The 26,353-nt window shown below is 51.6% G+C and overlaps 1 protein-coding gene across 2 annotated transcripts in view; it reads right to left on the bottom strand.

Annotated features, from left to right (window-relative positions):
- The window catches only part of LOC123354258 (Golgi integral membrane protein 4-like), a 79,697-nt gene extending 54,322 nt beyond the window's left edge, over positions 1–25,375 (bottom strand). Inside the window, exons 1-2 of one of the 2 annotated variants that reach the window (XM_044996098.1) lie at positions 24,758–25,375; positions 1,480–1,554 (exon numbers count right to left, since the gene is read on the bottom strand). In XM_044996098.1, coding sequence (XP_044852033.1) covers positions 1,480–1,554; positions 24,758–24,944 — 262 coding nt within the window. In that variant the 5' untranslated portion in view covers positions 24,945–25,375. The remainder of the gene's footprint in view (positions 1–1,479; positions 1,555–24,757) is intronic. The other variant, XM_044996097.1, reaches the window with a different exon arrangement.
- Positions 25,376–26,353: the final 978 nt, after the last annotated feature.

Raw genomic sequence — 26,353 nt, 5'->3', positions numbered from 1 at the left:
GCCGCCCTTCACTTTAAGGGCACAGCAGCACATCAGCTCAGTGCACGAGCTCTTTGGGGCAGGGATCTATGTCTGTACAACGCCTGGCACAAGGGGATCGTGGTGCAAGAACAGGACTCCCAGGTGCTACCACAACACAATGAATGGTAATCAACCCCCCCCTGGGAAAGGATGGGTACAGGGAGTTAACGCATTGGTCTCGCAGATCCTCGTGGAGTAACCGTGCCAACTTCCTTGTGCCCCAGTCACAAAACCACTACATGGCTCACTATAGATGGTTTCCCAAGAGGAGGCTACCCGAGTAATTGCAGCGCGTACAGCAGGTCAGGACAATGGGGAGTGCGTGGTGAAGGCTAACTAAAGACAGCGCTCCTCGTCCTTCACTTCACGAGCAATGTGAGGTTTGCTTGAAATAAATGGCCTACTGGACCCAGTCATGGGGAAAAGCTCCTCAGCGTTCTCAGAGCCAAGATGCACGTAGCCCTGAGCCATTCAGAGTCCATGCACGCTCTGCAGCGATCCATTTGCCAGGCGCCTGCTTTCCTAGAGCAACGCTGACAAACTATGAAAGAAATCTAAATATTAGAAGACAGACATTCAACATTTGAGTCAACTATTTATCCACAGATTCATGACAAACTCGGCTGATACATGTCAACGTTTCCAGAAATGCAGGGAGCTTAGGAATGAGGCCAAAAGGGAGAGACGTATTTCTCCACAGATGATACAAACCAAGCTGTTAAATTGCCAGCAACATTCAGGGCTAAAGTGATCTGCCATCCAGCATTCAGCGTTACTATGAGAGACAGGCTCTAGTCCCTTTGCTTCTTATTTCCTATTCAATTTCATGGTCTTAAAAATAGACATGTTCATCTCTGCATTTCAAGCTAATGGGAGGTTTTACAATTTGTAGCCGATGTCGATAACAAAGAGCTTGCAATAATGCTATTATTATTAAGAAGCACTTATGTAGCTGCACATCTTCAGAGCACCTTGCAAACACTGAACCTGTAATAGCTGTATTGATTTTTGTGAAACTGAACAAGCTATTTCACCTTGCCATAAAGTTTACCTATTTAGAAAGAAGAGGCATGGTCCAGTGCTGGGTTTAGTTAATGGGTTTGAAGAACCCAGATATTACATCACAGGTGTCAATGCAAGAGCCCAGACAGACGGGTTGATTAGACAGGGACTAAATACAGGAGTAGGAGCCATTAACTCCAGAGTTCCAATCCCTGATCCCACACCACCTCCTCCCTCTGTGGCCTCGGGTGAGGCACGAACCATTCTGCCTCAGTTTCCCCACGTGTCAAGCAGGGATAATTCCCACCTACCGTCTCATGAAGACATTGGGAGGATTCATTAACCTTTGAACAGTGCTGTGAAGGTGGAAACCACTCTAGGCGCTGTGTGTTTTATTCCCTGGCGAGACTATCCGAGTTGCTGCCGGCCTCTGCTAGGCCTGCGCAAGAGACTCACCTTCTTTAGTCTTCTTGTGCTCCCCTCGCTCTTTCTGCAGGGATCGTTCGAGCCGTGATCTGTGCTCGTACACAACTGGGGACGCAAAGAGACAGGGAAAGCATGACATAAACCAGCCAAACAATTATGCATTCCCCTGCATTTGCTCCCCACAGCCACGGAGTACAAGTGCGTGCAGGGGACGCATCCTGAGCTTCCCCTGAAGCGGGACAGAGAATCATGCAGTGGGGGAAGCCCCAGACCCCGCTCCCCAGCGGGAGCTCGCGGGCCGGTTTATAACGGCTGCGGCCCACAGTTTACCCACCCCTGGGCTACTGGTGATGCATCGCTTTGCCCTTCTCAAAGCTCTTCTCCTACAGCAGGGGTAGGCAACCTATGGCACAGGTGCCGAAGGCGGCACGCGAGCTGATTTTCAGGGGCACTCACACTGCCTGGGTCCTGGCCACCGGTCTGGGGGGCTCTGCATTTTAAATTTAATTTTAAATGAAGCTTCTTAAACATTTTTAAAACCTTATTTACTTTACATACAACAAATAGTTTAGTTCTATAATATAGACTTATAGAAAGAGACCTTCCAAAAACATTCAAACGTATTACTGGCACGCGAAACTTTAAATCAGAGTGAATAAATGAAGACTCGGCACAGCACTTCTGAAAGGCTGCCGACCCCCGCCCTACAGGCTGACAGCACCCCGCCGCCCCTGTGGCTGATCCCGCACTGCTGCTCCTTTGCTGCATGGAGAAATGGCTCTCGCACTGGGGAGGCCGGAGTGGAACAAATCCACTGCTACTTTGAGAACCACCCCTAGATTCTGAGGAGCCATATCCCTAGCCAGCAGAGATCAATGTTGCTCCATTGAAGTCAATAGAGCTACACCAATTTACGCCAGCTGAGGATGTGTCCCTGGGGCAGGGGGTGGGGGGAAATCAAGCTGGTGTGGCTTTGATTTAAATGCACCAGAAACACAGTCACACACTCCCCATTTCTCACCCCTCCCAGTGACAAGAATCAGGAGTCTCTCTCTAATGCTGAGAAGCTAACAGCGGCTTTTTACTGGGTTTAAAAAGGGATTCCTTATCCTTTAAAGCAGGATTATATTTAAAGGAGCTATACAATCCTTCTATACCTCTGATGCGACCCGTAACAAAGTCCTACTTCGTAATAAGTTACCAAGGCTGCTCTTCAGTTCACAGAATGCTCCAGCTCACATCTTACACACACACACACACACACACACACACACACACACACACACACACACACACACACACACACACACACACACGCCTTCTGTCCGCCCGTCAACCTGCACCATCCCAAGGAGCTTTTCCAGCTAGACAGCGATCATGTCAGCCAGCACTGAAACGCAGCCGGCTCTTCAGCAAACCCTCCCCAGACACACCCAGCGTGGAAACCCGAACTGACTTCAAGTGAACAATGTGTGTGTCAAGCACGGTTAGGGTCAGAAAAAGGGACTATACAAACTAATAGCGTTCGCTGATTTGATTTACTCAAGTCAATTTCATTCACTCACTGCTACTTCAAACCAATTTCAGTTGCTCTTCTGAAAGTGTTAAAGGGCAGGAGTAAGGAGGACACAACGGCACCAGTCAGGGCTCGGGGGTGCTATTCCCAGCGCTGTCTGAGGCCAAGCCAGTCTCTTAACCCAACTCTGCCTCGTTTTGCTCATCCGTAAAGCATGTCCCTGCCTCACAGACTCAGTGTCTGCAGAAGCCCTGACTGTCTCTTTATACCTGGCTGATGTGAGCAGACACATTTATAAGGTCTCTTGTTCAGCTGCTAAGAGGCAAACATGGTGGGCGAATTTTAACATACCAGATAACAAGCACAAGGGTGCCTTGTCACAACATGGAGGACCCATTCTCCCACAGTTCACTACTTCACTGGTGCAACCCATCCTCACTAAGACCTGGATCTAAGACACTTTAGAAGCAACAGCAGCAGATTTGGGTGGTGCATGTGTCTATATTTTAAATCCACACAGAATGCAAAAGTTGTTCTTAGTGCTAGAGATACTTTGGGTCAGACAGGATTATCCATGTATTTGAGGAAGGAAGAAAAAAAAAAAAAAAAAACAGAAAGTGATTTTTAAAAGGAGGTTCCACTAATCACCAGCTAGCACGTAAGCCTGGGGCTCACCATTGGGCTGACGCATGCAGTTACCTGAGAAGCTCAACAGTATTTCTCTGCAAGAAACTTCCAGCAAAAAACCACAAGGCTGCTGTTTAATCCCACACCCTGTATCGCTGAATGGGAAGGGACCAAGTCCAGCCCCTTGCATAGGCGCCGACTTATATGGGGCTCTGGGGCTTTAGCCCCATGAATAAATCCCAAGCAGGGGCTCTGCCCCACCAATGTTTTTTCTCCCCTGCTTGGAGCGCCCCCCCGCCGCTGCCGCCGCCGCCAGGGCTGCCCAGAGCCCTTTAAATCCCAGCCGCGGCTGGGAATCAGAGGGCTCTGGGCTGCCTGCTGCAGCGGGAAGCCCAGAGCCCTCTGATTCCCGGCTGCGGCTGGGATTTAAAAGGCTCTGGGCTCCCCGCGGTTGCAGGCAGCCCAGAGCCCTTTAAATCCCAGCAGCGGCTGAGATTTAAAAGGCTCTGGGCTCCCCGCGGTTGCAGGCAGCCCAGAGCCCTCTGATTCCCGGCGGCGGCTGGGATTTAAAAGGCTCTGGGCTGCCCGCCGCAGCCGACAGCCCAGAGCCCTCTGATTCCCGGCCGCGGCTGGGATTTAAAGGGCTCTGGGCTGCCAGCAAACGCGGGGTGCGCAGAGCCATGTAAATCCCAGCCGCGGCTGGGATTTAAAGGGCTCTGGGCTGCCTGCAAACGCGGGGAGCGCAGAGCCGGTTAAAAACCAGCCGCGGCTGGGATTTAAAGGGCTCTGGGCTGCCTGCACACGCGGGGAGCGCCGAGCCCGTTAATTCCCAGCCGCGGCTGGGAATCAGAGGGCTCTGGGCTGTCTGCTGCGGCGGGACCCCCAGCGCCCTCTGATTCCCAGCCGCGGCTCGGATTTAAAAGGCTCTGGGCTCCCCGCGGTTGCAGGCAGCCCAGAGCCCTTTAAATCCCAGCCGCGGCTGAGATTTAAAAGGCTCTGGGCTCCCCGCGGTTGCAGGCAGCCCAGAGCCCTCTGATTCCCGGCGGCGGCTGGGATTTAAAAGGCTCTGGGCTGCCCGCCGCAGCAGACAGCCCAGAGCCCTCTGATTCCCGGCCGCGGCTGGGATTTAAAGGGCTCTGGGCTGCCTGCAAACGCGGGGAGCGCAGAGCCTTTTAAATCCCAGCCGCGGCTGGGATTTTAAGGGCGCGGGGCTGCCTGCAAACACGGGGAGGGCAGAGCCATTTAAATCCCAGCCGGGGCTGAGATTTAAAGGGCTCTGGGCTCCCCGCGGTTGCAGGCAGCCCAGAGCCCTCTGATTCCCGGCGGCGGCTGGGATTTAAAAGGCTCTGGGCTGCCCGCCGCAGCAGACAGCCCAGAGCCCTCTGATTCCCGGCCGCGGCTGGGATTTAAAGGGCTCTGGGCTGCCTGCAAACGCGGGGAGCGCAGAGCCTTTTAAATCGCAGCCGCGGCTGGGATTTACCGGGCTCTGGGCTGCCTGCAACCGCGGGGCGCGCAGCGCCTTTTAAGGCCCCGCCGCGGCTGGGATTTAAAGGGCTCTGGGCTGCCTGCAAACGCGGGGAGCGCAGAGCCTTTTAAATCCCCGCCGCGGCCGGGAATCAGAGGGCTCTGGGCTCCCCGCCGCAGCGGGCAGCCCAGAGCCTTTTAAATCCCAGCCGCGGCCGGGAATCAGAGGGCTCTGGGCTGCCTTCTGCGGCGGGGAGCCCAGAGCCCTCTGATTCCCTGCCGCGGCTGGGATTTTAAAAGCTCTGTGCTCCCCGCGGGTGCAGGCAGCCCAGAGCCCTTTAAATCCCAGCCGCGGCTGAGATTTAAAGGGCTCTGGGCTCCCCGCCGCAGCGGGCAGCGCAGAGCCCTCTGATTCCCGGCTGCGGCTGGGATTTAAAAGGGTCTCAGCTCCCCCCGGTTGCAGGCAGCCCAGAGCCCTTTAAATCCCTGCCGCGGCTGAGTTTTTAAGGGCTGCGGGCTCCCCGCGGTTGCAGGCAGCCCAGAGCCCTTTAAATCCCAGCAGCGGCTGAGATTTAAAGGGTTCTGGGCTCCCCGCCGCAGCGGGCAGCCCAGAGCCCTCTGATTCCCGCCCCGGCTGGGATTTAAAAGGCTCTGGGCTCCCTGCGGTTGCAGGCAGCCCAGAGTCCTCTGACTCCCAGCCGGGGCTGGGATTCAAAGGGCTCTGGGATCCCCGCGGCTGCCAGCAGCCCAGAGCCCTTTGAATCCCAGCCTCTGTCCGCTGATTGCCCCCTCCCCAGACCTCTGCCCCAACTGCCCCCCAGAACCTCCACCCCCTATCTAAGCCCCACTGGTCCTTGTTCCCCAATTACCCCCTCCCGAGACCCCTGCCCCTAACTGCCCCTTGGGACCTCAGCCCCTATCTAAGCCTCCCTTCTCCTTGTCCCCAACTGCCCCCTCCTGAGACCCCACCCAACTTCCCCCCTCAGGACCGCACCCCCTACCTGTCCCCTGATAAACCTCTTAGACTCCCATGCCTATCCAATTGCTGCCTGTCCCCTGACTGCCCCTTCGAACCTCTGCCCCATCCAACTCCCCCTGCTCCTTGTCCCTTGACTGCCCCCCGGAACTCCCTACTTCTTCTCCAACCCCCAAACCGCTTACTGTGCCACCAGCGTATCTGGCTCCATGCAGCTCCAGACAGTTGCTGCCATGCTCCCCCATGGAGCCCACAGCCCTCTCCCACCCCCAGCACCTGCCTTCCAGATTTGAACACCTCAAAATTCAGGAGTGCTCAAGCTCGGTTTGGGCAGCTTTTACTTCATTTCTCCCAAATCAGTTTCCCCTGCAAGGTGCCAACTGAAGGTGTTGGAGAACAGAGAGATCAGGTGGCCTCCTAATGCCTGGAAAAGAGACAAAGGCCGGAGGAGGGAGTGTCAGTGCCTGTGCGGACTTCTGGGAAGTGCACGGTGTGGAAGGGGATGCTGTGATGCTTTGGAACATCTCCATACAAAGCCAGTCAGGACTCTGGGGGAGCCTCCTCTCTCGGAGCATACTGTCTCCAGGGCAAGAAGCTTACACCTTCCTGGGTCTGACCTCGGAGCATTCAGCATGCCCTTCCACGTCATGCACTTTCCAAAGTGAGTCTGCCCAGGCTGGTCCTGGGGCAACCAGAGGTCGCTGCACCCCAACTCTGCAGTCAGATGTGACTCTCAGCCAGACAGTAAAACAGAAGGTTTATTAGATGACGGGAACACAGTTTAAACAGAGCTTGTTGGTACAGAAAACAGAACCCCTCTGTCAGGTCCATCTTGGGGGGTGGGGAGCCCAGAACCAAGTTCTGGGTCTCTCCCAATTTCCCCAGCCAGCTCCAAACTGACACTCCCTCCTCTGGCCTCTGTGTCTCTTCTGGACAAGGAGGCCACCTGATCTCTTTGTCCCCAACACCTTCAGTTGGCATCTTGCAGGGGAAACTGAGGCACCCACACAGTATTCAGAGAAAATATTAAGAACATTCCCACTTCATCACAACAGATGCAACAAAATATAATACCGTATATTGAAGTAGGCAAGTGCTGCTTCTGACTTTCCACTTTTAATTGACCCTTGTAATCTTGTGGCGCTGACGCGTTGTAGCTTCATTTTATATCGGCTTACAGGGCGGGAGCGGGGGGGCACCACCATTTTGGGCCCCACCAAAAATTATACAAACCTGCCGCCTATGGCCCCTTGTTTACCAGCCCACAAGGGGATATAAAAAGTGGTGGAATTTTTAAAAAACCACCACAGCTTGACAGGTTCCTTTAAGCTGCTCCAATCCTAGGAATAAACATCCCCTGAACTTAGGCTCTGTTCCAACTTGTTGTGCTGGCTCCAAGACCCAGCCATTCCTAGCTGCTCCGCCCGAACCTAGCAACTCAAATTGTCTTTATTTTCCAAGAGCTTGCAGGTTGTGTGCGCAAGATCAAGGGACGTCTGCCTTACCCACTTGCTTGAGGCCATTAGCCTTTTTTATTTTTATTTTTTAAAAGACCAGTGAGCAAAATATCCAGTAGGTTTTTGCACTTAGGCTAGTGAACTTTCCTGGCAATCTTACCAGATGATCAGGCTGTAGTAAGATGAGGCCTTGAAACATAAACCCTTATCAGTGGCCCGGTATGAGACCTAAGGCCTGAACTAAAGTAATGGTCAAGTCTTTGTTAACATAAAGCAGAGTTAAGCTGTGAGCAGAGGCAGGCCCTGCTCACAGAAGCTGGCAAGAAAAGGGCGGATGCTGCAAAGAGAGACAGACCTAAAAGGTACTGGAGACCAGATATCAGAACATTCGCATACTCGTACACTCCACACAGATAACAAGGAACAGGCTGACCCATCCTAAAGACGAGGCACAAGGGTAATATGATGGACGGAGTTGTTTTGTTTGAACCAACATGTACAAGGTGAGAGGCGGCACCTTGCTACGTAGAGGGGTTGTACCTCAATGCGTCAGGAGTGAGGTGTAACTTGTTTGTACCTGTGTATAAGAATGCATCCCTGGGGCAGTGTCTTTGTCCAGCCTAGGGGGCAGTGGAAAGTCCCGCCACTGACTGAGCTGAGTCCATTGCCAGGGGGCACATATTCGTAGTATGTTCTGTAGAGTACAGTCTAGAGGGAACTATTACTGTGCTTTGTTTGACAATAAACCTGGGCCAGGTGCCTTCATACCTTATCAGAGTCTGTGGTCACTGGGGGCTCTCTCGGGGTCTGCTGTGTCAGCGATCTGCGCAGAGCTGGGGCAGCACACAGAGGGAACACACGCACGCAGCCGATTGATATCAACATTGAACAGAGCAGAGCACCACACCAGGAGCATCTGACGACACAGGCATTTTGGGGCTATTCCATTTATAAAATATACTGGACCAGGTAAGGCTGCATTAACAGCGCTCATTTGTGATCACAAGCCCAGACCTAAAGTTGATTGGTGTTGAAGGCATTTGTATAACTCCAGCCAGTGCAGCCTTGCAGGTCATCAGATACTGGGCCTTTGTAAAATCATGTCATTGTCACACAACCATCTTGCTGCTTCTTCACTCTTTGCACATTTCTGGTCTGACTGAATATTTCAGCGACTGAATTGTAACACTTGTTCTACAGTAGCATGTAGAGGTCCCAGCTGCTATCAGGGCCACTTGCAGGCTACTGGATACAGGCATCTTCACTTCCTGTCCTAGATTGTTGCGTAGTGCTGCTGTGCACTGTTTGAACAACTGCTGTGTTCCACCCCAGAGACGAATGTGTGTCCAAGAATCATTTAGCTCACTAGGGGGCACATCCTTGGCTGGTATAACTTTTAATAACCCCACTGATTTAGCAATGACATTTTACACCAACTCAGTATCGATCTCCATCTGTTTAAACTTGTGAAGGATCCTTCAGAATGACAGACAATCACTGAAATATGGAAAACACCTCAAGAATTCAATAAAGAAGGATAATCTTCCTATAGAATTTGCAAACGGATTTATCAAATTCTGAAGCAAGAGTAGAATTTTCCATTTAATTCTGTTAGATGGTTTAAGAAGTTCTCTACAATGGATATTAACTCTGTAGCTTTTTAGCCTAACTTCTATAGAACCTTATTGGTTCCATCCTTATTAAATGCTAATGGACTTTTCCACATGGGTTTTAAAATCTTGACTGATTATTTTCAAGAAAACGATTCCCCAACAACTTCCATCTTAGAAAAGTCGTTATTCACACAGATTGAAATGTAAGTTAATTGTGGCCCCTTAACTAACTGAATACTAACAATACCCTTGTGATGCAGTAGGCAGAATATTGTAACAAATTATGGTCACTTAGAAACTTCTTGGTTGTTATCATGACCATTCAGAACATCACAGCAGCAGTGTGGTCACAACACTCATCCTCCTGCTCCAGAAGCCCACCACTTGAGCTAATGGAAAATCTTCTTGAGCTGTATAGAGTGTATGACACGTGTAAGCAGCTCCTGTTCCATGCATTCGAGGGCAGTGGTGCATACCCACAAAAGCCAGTCATAATAGCATTATCCCCAGGTTACCGATAGGGTTGCCATCTCAGATGTACATACGAAAAAAAACCCCAAAAAACTCCAGGACATCTGGGATAATCCTGAGCCCATAAAACTGGACTGCAGGCAGTGTGTACTGAGCACCCCGACAGATTTCTGAGACAGCGATCTGGGAGGCAACAACCCTGGGGAAACCTGAAGAGATGGCAACCCTAGTTACAGATGGGGAATTTAAGGTATTGGGGACAGCTGGAAACAACTTCTCTTGTTAAAAATAAACTGGTCAAGCTACCTACATATTTATTTAGAAGAGGGGGCGAGAGCAGGGGGAGAATTAATTTTACCACTGATTCCAAGGGGCAGGGACATGGGGCACTGTGGGACAGCCGCATGAATTGCTGTGGTAAGTGCCCAGCTAACCAATGCTAGCACTAGCAGTTACTTCAACGGCTGCTAAAATCCTCCTGCAACTAAGAATAAAGACCTTACCCTTCGTTAAGGCTCCCAGCTGGCCAGTCCATTAGCGGGTAGAGCAGAAAGAGCCCCACAGGCATTTGAGGACGTGGAGAAGATTTCCCTTCATTTAGCCCTTTCAGTTCTAGGACGCCCTTGAGGGTGTCCCATTGGCTAAGCGAGGTTTCAAAGTCAGAGATTCACCGCCGGGGAACCGATGAGCTGGCGTCAGTAATAAAACAAGAGCCAGAGCGTACCAGAGGGTGCAGCCCACTCTACAAGCAAGGCCCCACCCTGCCAGTGAGTTTGCAGAAAGGCTGCTGGCAGCTCTGTCTCTGGGTATCCTGGAGAGGATTCCCACTCTCAGGGATGGTGAAATGCGCGCTATGGTATTAGAGCAGTGCTTCCCAAACTTTAACAACCTGTGAACCCCTTTCACTAGAATGTCAAGTCTCACGAACCCCCTCCTAAAAATGAATCTTTCTAGGGATTTTCTCCTTTACCTGAGTATAAATTATAAAATCAGTGATCCTGGAAATATAAAATTTGATTTTATGACTTGCTTATTACACACTATTTATTATTATTTATCATTACAGTATTTTTATTACATTATGAAAACGGCAACACTCTTCCAAGATCTCACTTTTGTAGCTTGTATCACATTGACTAAGCCTGTTATAAGACAAGACTCCTACGTTTCACCAAGGAGTATCAGATGTGAAACAGCATGAAGGGATTTAAGAAGCCAACTCAAAGAGTTCCTCCTCCACAAGCATTCAGGGCTTGAGCAGTCCAGGCAAACAACGCACGTTACAACAAAGCGTAAACTTGTTCTTCATAATAATTTAAAAAACAAGACTAGCTGCCCATTTAATTTGAAAAACAGGAAAAAATATCCACCTCCCTTTCCATTTCTTATAAGGAGTCTTGAAGTGTGATAGATATGCTCGCTTTGATCTGCTTAGCTCTTGGAAGTCCAGGAGCTCTGGGCTGCTGGCTCCGTGCTGCCTGAGGTCCCTAGGAACAGCTCTGTCTGCCATTAGGGATTTTTCTTCCTGCAAACCCCCTGTAACATTTCGCAAATCCCCAGGGGTTCACGAACCCCAGTTTGGGAACCACTGTATTAGAGGATTAGTTGCACTGTTGGACAGACCCTCCAGTAGAGCCATGGCTTTCTGAAGGATGCCATGTATTGAGTATAAGTGTCACATGCCATTTGCCAGCCAGTCAATGGTACAGATTCCCTGAGACCGTGAAGCACCCTTTGTGCCCAAGCGCATGCTTTTGTGGACTGTGGTAACAAGGAGCCCTTCACAATCATAATCACAGTCACTGTTGGGTCCCTCTGAAGCAAAAAATCCCTGCACTCTAGGGTTGTCACCTGTCCGGTTTTTACCCAGACAGTCTGGTTTTTGGCGTCTGTGTCTGGGTGCCATTTTGGGTTGCCAGGTGCTCGGATTTTCAAAAAGGGGACGTGGCAACCCTAAATAGCACCTGAACCAAAAGTCCGGTTACCGTGGGGCAGTGCTGGGTCATTAACCCACGCCAGCCCCTGCTCAGCTGGGGCCACCTCCTACCTGAAGGCAGGCTCCTTGAGACGATCCAGCGAGCGATGGGGTGCAGGGGGAAGAGGGGGAAAGGATGGAGGTGGAGCCTTGTGGGAAGAGTTGGGGCAGGGGTGGGGCCTCAGGGGTTTGGTTACCAGCAATTAGAAAGGTGTCCCTAGCCTGTTTGCCAGAAGCTGGGACTGGACGACAGGGGATGGATCACTTGATGATTCCCTGTTCGGTTCATTCCCTCCCTTCACCCACCAGCACAGCAAGGAAGCTGGTGAAAGCCCACACAGACATGGGGAGCGGGGATACGAGGCCCAGCTACAGGGCAGGAACAACTTTTACTTGGTATTTCATAAGCTTCTCTTTAAAGGGCCAATCGGCCCACTGCCACTCCAACGGATTGGGAAAACACAGAGAGCCGTGCGCTTAGTGAATGGGCCCAATGGACAGACGTGTGTGAATAACCAGAGCGCCTCTTTGCGGGCGTTGCTTTTATCCAGGCAAGAGGGGCAATGATACGAGTTTCTAGTCTAGCCACACCAGGGTCCAGTTATAGACGGGGCCCAGAGCGGACTAACGGGAACTGTAGCACTTGTGGATTACATATGTGGTTGCTTTTAGAGTCAGAGAGTTAAAAGCCAGAAGGGATGACTTGATCTTCTACTCTGACCTCCTGTATAACACAGGCCACCCCCCAGCACCCACAAACCAAGCCCAACAACCAGAATTCAAACAAAGCGTTCCAGCCCTCTGGAGACTCAACTACTGCGTGCCACAGGCAGAGAACGGATTTGCAACCAATAGCTCAGATTCATAGGTGCATCGATGCCAAGGCCAGAAGGGACCATTGTCATGATCTAGTCCAACCTCCAGGTTCAGGTGGTCCAAGTCATCAGCTTAACCTAGTAAAAGACTTTCCAGCTCAACGCTGGTAGAGATCAAAGAGTTTCATCTCCTAAGAGCATCTGTCTAGTGAGCAATTTCACATCTGCAACAAAGTCTTTAAAGGATTGGTCGATTCCGCGCCTCCCCACCCCCGCGTATATCAATGAATAAGATCAAAGGTGCCTGACAATTACATTTGATGGGACATTAAAGGACAGGGTGTGAAACAAAAGAACAGCCTTAAAAAAAACCATCAAGAACGAACTCCGTTAGCAATAACGGCAAGTTCATAACAGCTAAGGCAAATCCTAGGTGGGCTTTTCAGAAGCCCTCAGCACCAGCACAATTCTGCTCCCGCAGGAATTAATGGGAGTTTTGCAAAGTTAGGCCAATGCTGAACATTTCTGAGAATCCTTGAGGAATGGCCAAGGGAGAGAGACTGAAGGGGAATCAAGGGTGTGACAGTAGACCCGTGGCCAGAGACATGCTCGGAACTAGAGCTAGTCGGAAAAGTATCGCCTAAACCTTCTTTCGACAGAAAAGGCTGTTTTCATCACAGTCTGCTCTAAACCATTTTAAAAAAAGTGTTGATTTTGACAAAAATTCCTGCAGGGGAAAAACACACTCCTAGAAAGGAAGACAGAGCATGATGAAAGACAGCGAGAGAGCCATGCAAGTGTGTCAAGAGCAGGGCCGGCTCCAGACCCCAGCGCGCCAAGCGCGCGCTTGGGGCGGCGTCCCAGCGGGAGGGCGGCAGGCGGCTCCGGCGGACCTCCCGCAGGCATGCCTGCGGAGGGGCCGCTGGTCCCGCGGCTCCGGTAGACCTCCCGCAGACATGCCTGCGGAGGGGCCGCTGGTCCCGCGGCTCCGGTGGAGCATCCGCAGGCATGCCTGCGGGAGATCCACCAGAGCCGCGGGGCCAGCGAACCCTCCACAGGCACGCCTGAGGGAGGTCCACCGGAGCCGCGGGACCGGCGACCGCTAGAGTGCCCCCCGCGGCATGCCGCCCTGCTTGGGGCGGCGGAAATCCTAGAGCCACCCCTGGTCAAGAGACAGAAGGAACAGGGTGGAGGGAAGTATTTCCTGTCCAGAAGACAAGTCATGCTGCTCAGTCAGTCAATCTACTATGGGCCCACTGTATCCCAAGCGGGATTGCTCTAAAATGAGCCTCAAGAGTGCTGACCTGAGTCTTCATTGCACAAGCTTCCACTGACCTACAGCTGCTCCAATCCTCTGTCCCCTCCCACTGAAGAGGACCCGTCATTCCAGGCCGCACCATCGGAGCTTTGGGCACGACCAGGGAAACCACGTTTATTTGAACTTTCGGCCCAAGATAGGATTTGAACTGAAGATTCCAGTGGAAACAAGCCAGCGCACAGACACTGCATTTCATTGGATGCCCCAGGGCTTACTTGAGGGCTATGAGAATTTGCAACCCTACCAGATCTCTCATGCTAAGCAAGGCCAGGCCAGGCCAATAATTGGATTGGGAGGATGCTAAGGAAATCCTGGGTGCAGCACAAAGTGGGTGTTGGTGAATTGGTAGGACGAACTCTGCGTGAGCATCGAACCAGCATGGTGTTGGGGGAGCACTGCGCTACTGGAGGTAGAATGTTCCAACCATGTGTGATCAGTAAAGACTTTTCACAAAAGGTGAGGGTTAGTTTTTGAGGTCTGAGTGATTCCAATTTGACCTTCTACCTTAAAAGCAGCCACTCACCGTACTTTCAATTGAGACTATTCCCAACTGATCATGCAGCTACTGCATTCAACAGCATAGGCGGCTGCATTTAAGTGGCAGGTGAAAGATCCCTAGATGCATTATTTCTACAGAGACCCCAACTTGTAAAATGCTTTGGAGCATTCAAGGTGCGACGAGTTGCTATGTATGCACAATAAGCAAATCACGGTTGCATTAAAAGTGCCCGGAGGCTGGATACAAACTAGTTCTCTCTCCAGGTTCTGATACCTTGCCCTGTGCCGTAGCATCAGCAAACGAGCTGCTTGGGCTGGAGGTTTGCAAAGGAGATGCTCCTCTATCACAACGGAGGCCGGCTTTGGTGCCTTAGCTAGGAAGCCTGGGAGTTTGTTTTCCTTTGGCCAGCTAAATCATATGCTTCCTATCTGTCGCAAATCTGAAACAGCTCCAGGCCGAATCCACGGCAAGACTCAAGCTGCCCAGTGCCTCCCAGGTCAGCTGCTCTGAAACTGTGTCAGCAGCATGCAGGAGACAGCCAGACAAATGCTTCCTCCCACCCACCCACTCCCCGACCCATTAATTGGTCCTAAAGCAGACACAAGCCATTCAGGATAAATGGGCCAGCCAGCTTGCTCTCCCATTGCATGCACAAAAGAACATCTATGCTGCGCACAGGGTAACCCGGAGGGAAAGCGAAGGATTGTTTTGTGTATCAGCCACATGACAGATAAAGTGCCAAAGAAACCTCCTGATGGATGATGATTTTAATCCAGTTTGAAATCTGAAAGCTACCCAAGAGCTCTTCCTGGTTCGCTAATACCCCCTGCTTCCAGAAAGGAGACGTGGCCAGGCTGGGGCATGGTGCTGGGCTGTGATTGGGTGGAAGAGGGGATAAAACAGCTGCTTCCAAAGAAAATCCTTTCACAGCTGGGCCCTTTTGTGTGTGCACACACACACACACACTTGCAACACATTGCACAGGCCACAGCCCAAATCCCCAGATGTCTATAATCAATCTTGAAAGGCTGTCACATCATCTGCTTGATCACACGGCAGTGGGCAAAAACAATGTCCTCCCCCCACCCGCCTCATCCAAAAGCCTCCCATACACACAGCCTGCTTGGTGCCAGGATACCACGGATGCAGGACACGTGGCAGCAGAGACTCAGAATCAGAGGGAATGCTAGGAATGCTTTGACTGTGTCTAAAATATTATTGTGCAGCCACCCAGTTGTGCTAAGCTTCAAACTAGGGTTACGTACATGTCGGTGTATGTTATTTTATACACCCACAGGGGAGTGTATACACACACACACACACGGCTCTATTACATAGACATGAGCTTAACCTACAACTCCGAAGTCCTGACATCAAGACTGGAAGCCTCCCTAAAAGACGTGCTCTAGCACAGCCAGGAGTTAGGGGCTCGATGCAGAAATCACTGAGTGAAATTCGCTGATCTTCATTAGACCAGACGTTCACCTGGCCCCTTTGTAGCACCTCCAACGTAATGCATAAAGCCTCGCAACACGCTCAAGGGGGAGGTAAGTTAAGTCTCAGTTCTGGCCATACTACTGCAGCTGGGCCTCCGTAACCCCATACTGTAGACGCTTCCTGTAGCGACAGAAGGGGTTTTTCTATCCATGTAGGTCCATCTACCCTCCTCTCCAAGAGGCAGCAGCTAGGTCAGCAGAAAAATCCCTCCATCCCCAAATCTACACGGGGGGGCGATGGGTCAACCTAACTACAGTGCTCAGGGCACAAAATTTTTCGGGGCTCTGAGCAACATAGCTGTTGAGTTTTCAGTGTAGACCGAGCTACGTCTTTTTTTTCAACTGGGGAAGGTGAGGCACGGAGCAGGGACATGACCTGCCAGAGATCATACAGTGAGTCAGTGACAAAGTCCAGTCTAGAACCCAGATCTCCTGATGCCCAGACATGCATTTTAACCACTGGCCCTCACCTCCTCTCTAGCTAAGCCAACAGAGCCAAGCGCAGCTTGTGTTAAAAACAATTACCACTTTCCCTGCTTCAAACATCTACTGAGCCCTGAGCCAACCGGAGGGCAGGTCCCTCAGAGAGCAGAAAACGAAGTGAGAACGCACAGCCCCCAGAATCGCTGGGCACGCACAGCCAACGGAGTGAAGGGGACCCCTCCAGCAGCAGCCCTGCCAGGCTGCTTCTCTCACGCTCTGCAGTTCTGCAACACGTCAGCTTCAGGTCCCACAAGTGCTTTGTGAAGGCAGGCGAGTATCGTAAGAACGGCCATGCTGGGTCGGAGCAAGGCCCATCTAGCCCAGTGTCCTGTCTTCCCACAGTGGCCAGAGGCAGATGCTTCAAAGGAAATGAACAGAACAGGGCAATTAAGTGATCCATCGCCCGTCAGCCACTCCCAGCTTCTGGTAGTCAGAAGCTTAGGGACACCCAGAGCATAGGGTTGCGTCCCTGACCATCTTGGCTAATAGCCATTGATGGACCTACCCTCCATGAACTTCTCTCATCCTCTTTTGAACAGAGTTATACTTTTGGCCTTCACAACATCAACTGGCAACAAGTTCTGATTTTAAAGGTCCCGAGAGTGAAGCCCAAAGAAGTAACGGGACTGGTCCCGTGTCAGGCAGACAGAACTTGTGTATAAGCAAAGGCTTCTGCCCGGGGAGTAAGCAGAGCAAACACAGCAGCCATGCAAGTTTTGCTGGGCAGCATAGAGTTTCCACAGAATCCTCATCGCTCGGGGTATTTCTGGGAGGATCAACAATGGGAGCAACGGACCAGCAAGGACCTTCCAAGCCCCTGAAGGAGTGTGGCTGATAGGGAGAAGGTGACTGAAACAGCTGGGCAGGCGGAGGCAGCTGAGCCCCAACCCTTTGCGAATGTTTCCATGTCCCTGTAACTATTCCAGGCCCTGCAGCTTCGCTGAGCCTCCGTTCCCAATGCTGCACAGCCCCTGCATTGTTCATTCTTGGCAGAGCCCTCAGCACCGTGGCCCACGACAACGCGCCTGAACCACAGAACGGTTCAGTAAGAAGTGCCCTCCTCCCCGCCCCATTCAATTCAACAACACAAAAATCTTGTAGTAAATTGGAGCCGGCCTCACTCTGCCAGCAAGGTTTTGCCTGCTAACGTGGCTGAGTGAAGCATGAAAGAGGGGGACAAGGGAGACAGCCCAGCAGCGACAGAGCAAAGAGACGGTCGGTTACTACTCACATCATAAAGAAGTCGTTTGACCGGTGGGTAAGATGCTGGGTGAGGGCTCAGACCTGGGTTCAGTTCCCCGCTCTGCCACAGGCTCCCTGTATGACCTTGGCCAAATCACTTAGTCTCTCTGTGCCTCAATTCCTCTGCTATATAATAGGGATAACTCTCTCTTTGGCCATCTGGTCTATTTAGACTGTAAGCTCTTCAGAGCAGGGACTGTCTTTTATTCTGTGCCCAGCACAATAGGGACCCGGTCTTGGTTGGTGCTTCTAGACTCCACTGAAGATAAAGGCATTGTCCATTCTGCCAGGACACTGTCAGGTCAATTGTGGCCTAGACGCTAAGCCAACCCTGAGAACATGGGAAATGCTTGGCTCTTTTTTAAATCGTTCCCCTGCAGGTTTTACAACCCATGAACTAGGCTTCCAAGGGAGGTTGTGGAATCTCCGTCATTGGAGATTTTTAAGAACAGATTGGACAAACCTCTGTTAGGGATGGTCTAGGCTTATTTGGTCCTGCCTCAGTGCAGGGGAGCTAGAGTTGATGATTTCTCAAGGTCCCTTCCAGCCTGACATTTCCATGATTCTTTATCTGGTGGGGTTTTTGTTTTTTTTTAAAGCCCCAGCTCCTGGAGTCAGATGATTAGGTGAGAATCTCAGCTCCTTGTTAAAGTTTCTAGCTCTCATGGTTACAGGGAAAAGCTTGAAAGCATGACCTGAGTGCAACCTCAAGGCTCAGAAACCCAAACAGTGTAAAACTTGTCATGTTTTTCAAGTCAATCCTGTGATTTTTGGGGCCCGCCTCATAATGTTTGAACCCTTGGGATTGTCAGTACTGGGATCAGGAAGCGTTAAAGTTCACTGTCACAGCTGCTTGATTGTCAGTTTGGTTCTTGAAAAACTGTACATTAGAAGGGGAAGGGGGGGGGGGGGGGAGAAGAGTGATCCTTTCAGTTTTCAACAGGCTCTTCGTAACTCAGGCCAGGAACTGCTGTTTAACTTTCCACCCTGAGGGCCTGAAATCATCCTTCGACGCAGGCCCCCCCTCTGTTGGAGTGGCTCAGCCAGCCGAAACACCGGCACAGCACTCGCAAGTCTTCAATAACAACTATATTTTTAGAAGCACTTATCCAGCTATTTCCTCAGCGAGAGGTCACCCGGGGGGGGGGGCAGGAGTTCTCCCTGCCCTGCTCACTCCAAGCCAAGGTCAACACACAGACCCACATGAAGGAGCCTCAGTCAGTGACACTCTCATCTGAAGAAGGTCAGCCACCTTCCAGAGGCCCTCTCTGCACTGGCCTTCTTTGCGAGTTTCTCACTTGCCACAAGGAACTCCCAGTCTAAGTTAAACCGGGACGCAGCCAGGGATGGTAACAACTCTTTGGTGGGATGGGAGATTGGACATGGTGTTCCAGCAGGAAGAAGGTGTGGCTGCTTTGGCTAGCAACGAAGACGCCTGGAAGACGGCAAGCGATGGCACCGCTGGTTTTTAGGATCCCTCTGATTCACAATTTCACATCGAAGTTCATTACATTTGCTTGAGCAGCAAAGAGGAACTGTCCCCTCTGGGTACAGTATTTTGCATGAGGGTATTTCAGTGAGTGGCGCTAGTTCCAAGAACACGGATAGTTTCAAGACGTAATCAACGGATCATCAAGATGCATTGACCTGAGAGGTCAATATTGGACACAGTCAGTACAAACCCCTACCACATGGGCGTGTTTATATGTCAGGCTTCTGTTTTTCAGGGGTTATGCATTTCATCTTTGGGGGATTTTTAGCAATTTTTGAGTTTTATGTAGATGTCCAAAACCAGGAGTTTTCAAGGTTCTCTCTTTGTATAATCATGTGTATTATAGACACTGCTCATGACAGTAGTATACACCCATAATGAGTAATCTTTCATATTGATCCCTAATGTGCTATAACATACTACTCTTTCAAACAGCACACTAGAGTACTTCTAGCGCACACCAGCAGGGTCTACATGGACCAATTAGTGCGCATGTTCATGCGCTTTAAAAATCACACCCCCAAAGAACATATTACTGCTCCATGCAGGCAAGCCCTTAGATACAAGTAACTATTTCTGGTGTTTATTGGATAAACACTTTTTTTTTTTTTAAATCAAGGGTGTTTTATCGGTGTTTAATTGGTTAAAACCTAAAATCAGACGCCTTCTTTATATGTCACTTCAAAACCACCTTCTAACAGTGGGAACAGCTGCCAAGCCAAGCCCAGACAAGACCAAAGGCCCCCAACTCTGATTAAACAGCACGGTGCTGTTAGGAACTACAGCAGAACCAAGTGCATGGTGCACCACGCAAGGGAAGTTTCATGTCAGAAGAGACACTCGCATGTGTTCTGCGATACCCAAGTGTTCACTCAGCCATGTCCTTTGTGCAACATAGGTCTGCTCTGACAGCCCCATAAGGTATGAGGTGCTACTATCTCCATGATGCAAACGGGGAAACTGAGACATGGAGCAGCTATATGTAGTGACAAACTTGAACCGAAACCCAGATCCAAAAATCCTAATCCACACGTCACAATTTAGGGCCATCTCTAGGTAATGACATGCTGCAGATCACACGGGAACTCTGTGGCACAGCCAAACACAAACCCCATAGCTCCTGACTCCCAGGGCCAGGTACTTTAAGAGATAGGTAAGCCTTCCTTGCAGCCAATGAGAAGGATCAAACGTGGCCTTCCAGAGCACCTTTCACGCAAAGCTACCAGAACCTTGTAAACAGGGATTAAGCTTTGCACAAACCGGGAAGTAAATCCTGTAGAGAAGGATCACTTCACCCATTTCCGAGGTGGAATACAGCAGCTGTTTAACAGAGCAGAGTAGTTTTACATAGCAGCCTAGGGCAGGAAGTGAAGAACTCTGTAGCCAGTTGAAATTACAGCAGGGTATTTAAGGAGGTCGGATTGTAATTAACAGAGTTGGAGTTTAGCCAGAATTCCAGGGCTAAAGCAGTGTCACATGCTGCCAAGCAAACTAAAATGTAAAGCCCTGAACTTCTGAAAAGAATGGACTTGATTTTCCTAATCATTTCCTGCCATTACACACATTCCCCTGAGCTGGAGGATTTGCTTAGAAATACTAACATACATGAGCTGTGTAGATGGGGCCAGATCTGAGCGCCCTTGACACCTTACTGACTCTGCTGTTAATCTTGGTGCATCTTTTCCTATGACAAGTTGTTTCATGTCCTCAGCTACCTGGTGACACAAATTGTTTTGTCCTTAATAAAAATCTACAGTTTCAGACTTCAAATGTTATGGGATGACCTGGTTAAGGTCATAGCTTACTGACCTCTACTGGAAGGAATCAGGAATTCAGCTGTGTGTCCTATGCCCTACAGCATGAACAGCTAATGGAGATTCTATGTTCAAGTCTGGAGTAAGAAGCCAGTGGCTTTGGAGCAGAAGCTTTGGCAGCGAATTTCCAAGGTAGCCCTGGATTTGTTACAATAACCAGCCATGGCTCGTGCTTTGCTAGGATGAGTGGGCTTGCAGCAATTGCGACTACAGGATACCAAACATACATCTCAGAACTGCAAACTTCAGGCAGTTTCACAGCACACGAAGTCCCACACAAACTTCAATGCAGTACTTTGTCCCGTGCCCCTCCTCCTCACCCCCCATGCTAACCACTCAGGTAGCTTCTCTCTCTGCCGCTCTCTCCTCTACAGAGATCAAATCGAGTCCTCCTGCCAGATTGCTTCAGTCACGTCACCACCCACTGCCTGTGACACTGGCGCCATCTCTGGCGTAGCAAACCTCCACCTCCCAAAACACCAAACTGCAGCCGCTCTCAAGAAATCACACATGGGGACGGGAGGGGGAGAAGGAGCAGCAGATTACAAACCAGAATGAGAGCCAGCATTACCATGCAGCTCCTTCTAATCACGAGTGGTGGCAAAGGAAACAAAACACATGACAGATGCCCAGTGGCTGGGGTACGAGTATTAAAGTCTTATTGTCACCCGTGTATGATGGCGGCTCTTTAAGAGATGGAGAATTCTTCCGCCCAGAAGTCTGTTGAGTGTGTGTGTGTATGTGCCAGGCCACAGGGCAGAGGTCAGGGAGAACCAGAGGGGGTTGTAAGTACATCCCTCCCATCCCTCTGTTCCAATGCTCCGACAGCACCATTTGCTAGTAAAATAACTGAAACAAGATCACACCAGTCTCAGTCTCCACCGTCAATATGGTCATGGGGAAAGAGCATCTAAAACCTTCCAACACACACACACACAGAAGAGAGAGGTAAGAGGCAAAAGCGAGGCATTTTTAAAGCCACTTGCCACAAAACTTCAGGGCTCTGCATTAGTTTGGGGTGGGGGAAGCTGGAGCGTCAGCGGGCACGAGATCTTAGGCAGGGCACGCCAGGCTGCAACCTGACAGAGTGCTCCTATGTGATCCCCTCACCGCCTCGCACTGAACCGCTACGGGTCCCCCAACCTCATCCCTGACAGGAAAGCTGAGCCCAGCCAAGGGCCAGAAGGCCTTGTAGTTTCTCTCGCACGCCAGCACCCCCAGGCACCAGACGTGCCTCGGATCCGGAGCAGCAGCAGGCAAGCTTTCCCCCTCAGGCCCCACAGGTCACAGCTGCAGGGGGCCCCAATGGTTCATGCCCTGGCTTGGGGGCAGCAAGACTAGGTCAGACAGGAGGCAGCCCCACACTTATAAAGCCTCCCTCTCTTCCTTTCCCGTTTCTGATACAAGCAGCCGAGTTCACACCCTGCCCATTTTATTCCAAAGCGATCTCAGCAGCTGCTTGGCTCCTGTTTGACAGCAGAGCAAGGGAAGATACATTTCCCTGTGCCAACCAAGAGGCCATAACATGGGCCACGCGTCACTGGCTCCGGGGCAGCCCTGCAAGGAGTAGAGGTTCATTTCCTCCCCTCGCTTTACTTTCCCCTGGCAATAATTTGTGGCCTGTCGTTCCACTTTAAAACTTTATTTACAGGAGAGCCAGAAGTGTTGGCCACTTGCTATGCTGGCTATGCAGGGAACAGGAAGTACCTGAGAGACAGGAAGAGCTATGTAGAGTGCTGGATAAACATTGCCTGCTTCAGCCTCCTGTGAAATACTGTCGCCGTTTTACACACAGATGGGGGAAACTGAGGCACCGAGCGGGTAAAGCGACACACTCGAAGTCTTAGAGCAAGACAGCTGCAGAGCTGGGTACAGCCCCCAGAAACCCTGAGCCCACTCCCTGGCTTTAAGCACCAGCCCAATGCTGCTGGTGGAGGTATGGGAAGACAGCATGAGATTAGACAGCAAGATGTGCAACTACCAATGAACCTGAAGGTACCTATGAACAGTGCTGACAGCTTTGCAGATGCCAGCCTGTTCTGACTCTCTCGCCAGCAGAATCTGAATCAAACTTTTATCTTTCTTAAAATAACTGGACAAAATGTTCCCAAAATGTGAAAGGTTTCCATGGCAATGCCTGTATTTGCTAGTGGTAGGGTTGAAAGCGACCAGGTTACTTGCTACCTGTCCACGCATCTAAACAAACTTTCTCTGAGTGGAATAACAGTAACTTCCTCTGTCCTGCTCCCAGAACCAGGTCCCAGAGATTGGTGGTCTCAACTTATTCTTTTAACATCCACCCCACCCCGATGGTGAGCGTCAGCAGAAATAACGTGGACTGAATATCTGCACTACTGATCCTTCTATCTGGACCCAGCTGCCTCTGATCAGAGGTCCACGTGGGAGGCCTCTAGTGGGGTGGTGCTGGAGGCACTACCTGTAGCTGTTGCCTTAATGCCACAAGTGATTAGCAGGAAAAACAGAAGCGAACTGTAAGTACTGAGCACATACACAGCACTCCATAGATTTACACTTTGCTACACCCAGGTGAAAAGTCACTCTACCCATTTTACAGATGGGAACACGGAGTCCAAACTGCAAGAAGAGCATGTGCTGAGTTGCATGCAAAGCTCTGCAGAGCACATGCACAGTGGCACCTGCGGGCATGCAATGCAGCATGCGCATACTTTGGAAGATTTGACCCAGAAAAGAAAATGCCTTGAGCAGGATTATGCTGAAGCAATGGCAGGGATGGAACCAGTAGACCTTCTTAGCAATGCAGGCTACCGTCCATAAGATATAATTTTATATCTGATGGAGGTCATAACTGTTCTGAGTCCGAGGAACAATCTCGGCTTTACATGCCAGAATCTAGTCTATTATTTATGACAAGAAATATGTTTAAGTGATTCTCTTGTCCTTGAGATACCAGAATAGAGTGGCGTGTAGCCATATGAAATGTGTTCTATGAGCATTCATTCCATAGCTGAGTCCACCCTACAGATGCAGAGCTCTGGGCTCCAGAGAATTGGTCTCGAAGGAATAAATCCCTCTACCTAAATCTAACAAAGATACAGACTGGCTCAGGCCCTAGGGAGAATGCTGGTGTTAATACTGGGAGCTCTAGTTTTAGCAGAGACACAAAAAGTCTAGAATGCAGAATCTAGAAAAGGAAGAGAGTTCAGAACAAGAACAACACGCGTCTTCCATCCTGCCATTCTGGGAAATCTCTCCAGTAGCTAAAATTAAATATTCCCAAGTTTGGAGTTTTTTTTGAAGGAAAAGGGGGAAAACAAAATTTTTTAAAAAGTTTGCTGCTAGAAAAGTTTGCTGACAGAAACTCTGCCGGTCTAAGTGGGTGGTCCTTCTGGAAAAATTACAGAGAGAGAGAGACAGCCCCACAAAAGCGATTTCCCTTTGGATTTCAGGGATGGGCCCGGCATAGTCAATTCCGCCTAAGCACGCCTCATTGCTGTGGCATTATATTAGCATCCATCAACAACAAAACAGACAGGCAGGAACACTACAGGAACAGCAGATCAATGTTCTCACTAAACTCAAGGGGTTTCTTTGCTCAAAACAGCTGTAGCGGATGTTATGATAACTTAAAGCATCTTCCCTCCCACAATTCGGTATCCTGGCACCTAACTTTCCTCATCCAGAAGGGCTGGGTACTATGGGTCTGATTCTGCCTAGCGAAATAAGAGTCAATTGATAGAATTAAAAAATAAAGTTACATAAAGCTTGTGCCAATGATCGGAAGAAATTACCAGGACACAAACCAGGGCAGATTAGCTGTAACTGAACTCAGCAATTAAACACAGACCCAGGGGACTCTTAGTGCTGTGAGCAGACAGAGCCTGAGATGCACAGTTAGCCTATTTCCAGACAGGGAGGTTAAAAAAGCAGCAGACCGGAGCAGTGTCTTTTTAACCCCCTTTAAACCAGCAGCCGAGCCCGTTTACAACCAGCAGCCAACACTTGTTAGCAGGGCCGCGGGGGAAGCCTACAGCTGCCCACTTTGCACGGGGTGGGGGGGGGTTCACTCACCTTGGAGCTGGGCGGACAGAGCTTCCTGCTGCTGTTTGAATTTCAGAGCCAGGGCTTCGGCGCTCCTCGCCTTCTGCTGCAGGTGACCGTACGTGAAAACTCCGGCGCCCACGCACGCCACCGCCACCAGGCAGAAGCCGGTCTGCAGCAGCCCCTTCTGCCGCCTCGAGCACATGCCCGTCCCCATGCCGAGACCGGAGCCGCGGCGCTTCCCCGCCTCCGCTAAAGCCGCCGGGCGAAGCTCGAACACGCCGCCCGCGAACGACACATCCCCGAGGTTCCTCCCGTCCCCGGGTGCCCCTGGCTGGGGGCGGCTGTTTCCCCCCAGCGGCCGGTGGCCTCTCACTGCTCAGAGCCCGCGGGGGAGCGGGGCACAGACCGCCCCGAAGTCCCCGGGGCGGAGCAGCGCAGCTGCAAAGGGCGCAGCGAGGCGCCCGAGCCTGGTCCCGGGGAGCTGCTGCGCCGGCGGGCACCCGGGGCGGGGAGCAGCGGCGGGCAGCGGGGCGGGGGGGGGAGGAAAACTTTTGCTTCCCACGTGCTGCAAAGCTCGATCGATCCAAGACCGAGGCGGGGGCGGCGCTTTGGGCCCGGACCCCTCCCTTCCTGCGGGCACCTCCAGACTTTCCGGCTCTTGCCTCCCCCCCGCCTCAAACTTGCAACAATTTCAAAGAGGAAACCACAGCCCCCGGGGACGGGGGGGGGGGAACTGACATGAAAATTGACCAATGCACCCGAGCTGCTGCTGCAGAGAGTCCGCCCCCTTAGGAGGCGCTGGAGGACCCGGGCGGGGAGGGGGGCGTGATTTGGGGAGGAGCTGAGCTGAGCTGGGAAGGAAAGTGGGGGGTGGTTGTGCCCAGGAAGGATCAAAGAGGCGGGGCCGAGCCGTGGGGAGGAGGAGGTTGTAGCAGCATAGGGGGGCTTGGGGCTGTTTTGAGGAGGAAGAGGTTGGATGTAGCAGCGTGCAGGGGGAACTGCTGGGGAGGGGGGCAGGGCAGGTGGGGCTGCAGCGTGGGGATGGGGTATTGCTGGGGAGGGGGGCAGGGCAGGTGGGGCTGCAGCGTGGGGCTGGGGTATTGATGGGAAGGGGGCAGGGCAGGTGGGGCTGCAGCGTGGGGATGGGGTATTGCTGGGAAGGGGGGCAGGGCAGGTGGGGCTGCAGCGTGGGGATGGGGTATTGCTGGGAAGGGGGCAGGGCAAGGGGGGCTGCAGCGTGGGGATGGGGTATTGCTGGGAAGGGGGCAGGGCAGGCAGGGCTGTTGCATGGGGATGGGGTATTGCTGGGAAGGGGGGCAGGGCAGGTGGGGCTGCAGCGTGGGGATGGGGTATTGCTGGGAAGGGGGGCCGGGCAGGCGGGGCTGCAGCGTGGGGATGGGGTGTTGCTGGGAAGGGGGGCAGGGCAGGTGGGGCTGCAGCGTGGGGATGGGGTATTGCTGGGAAGGGGGCAGGGCAGGTGGGGCTGCAGCGTGGGGATGGGGTATTGCTGGGAAGGGGGGCAGGGCAGGTGGGGCTGGTGCATGGGGATGGGGAATTGCTGGGAAGGGGGGCAGGGCAGGTGGGGCTGCAGCGTGGGGATGGGGTATTGCTGGGAAGGGGGGC

This window comes from Mauremys mutica, chromosome 21 (assembly GCF_020497125.1).
Source record: "Mauremys mutica isolate MM-2020 ecotype Southern chromosome 21, ASM2049712v1, whole genome shotgun sequence".
Taxonomy (NCBI): domain Eukaryota; kingdom Metazoa; phylum Chordata; order Testudines; family Geoemydidae; genus Mauremys; species Mauremys mutica.
This window is presented reverse-complemented; position numbering and strand designations above follow the sequence as displayed.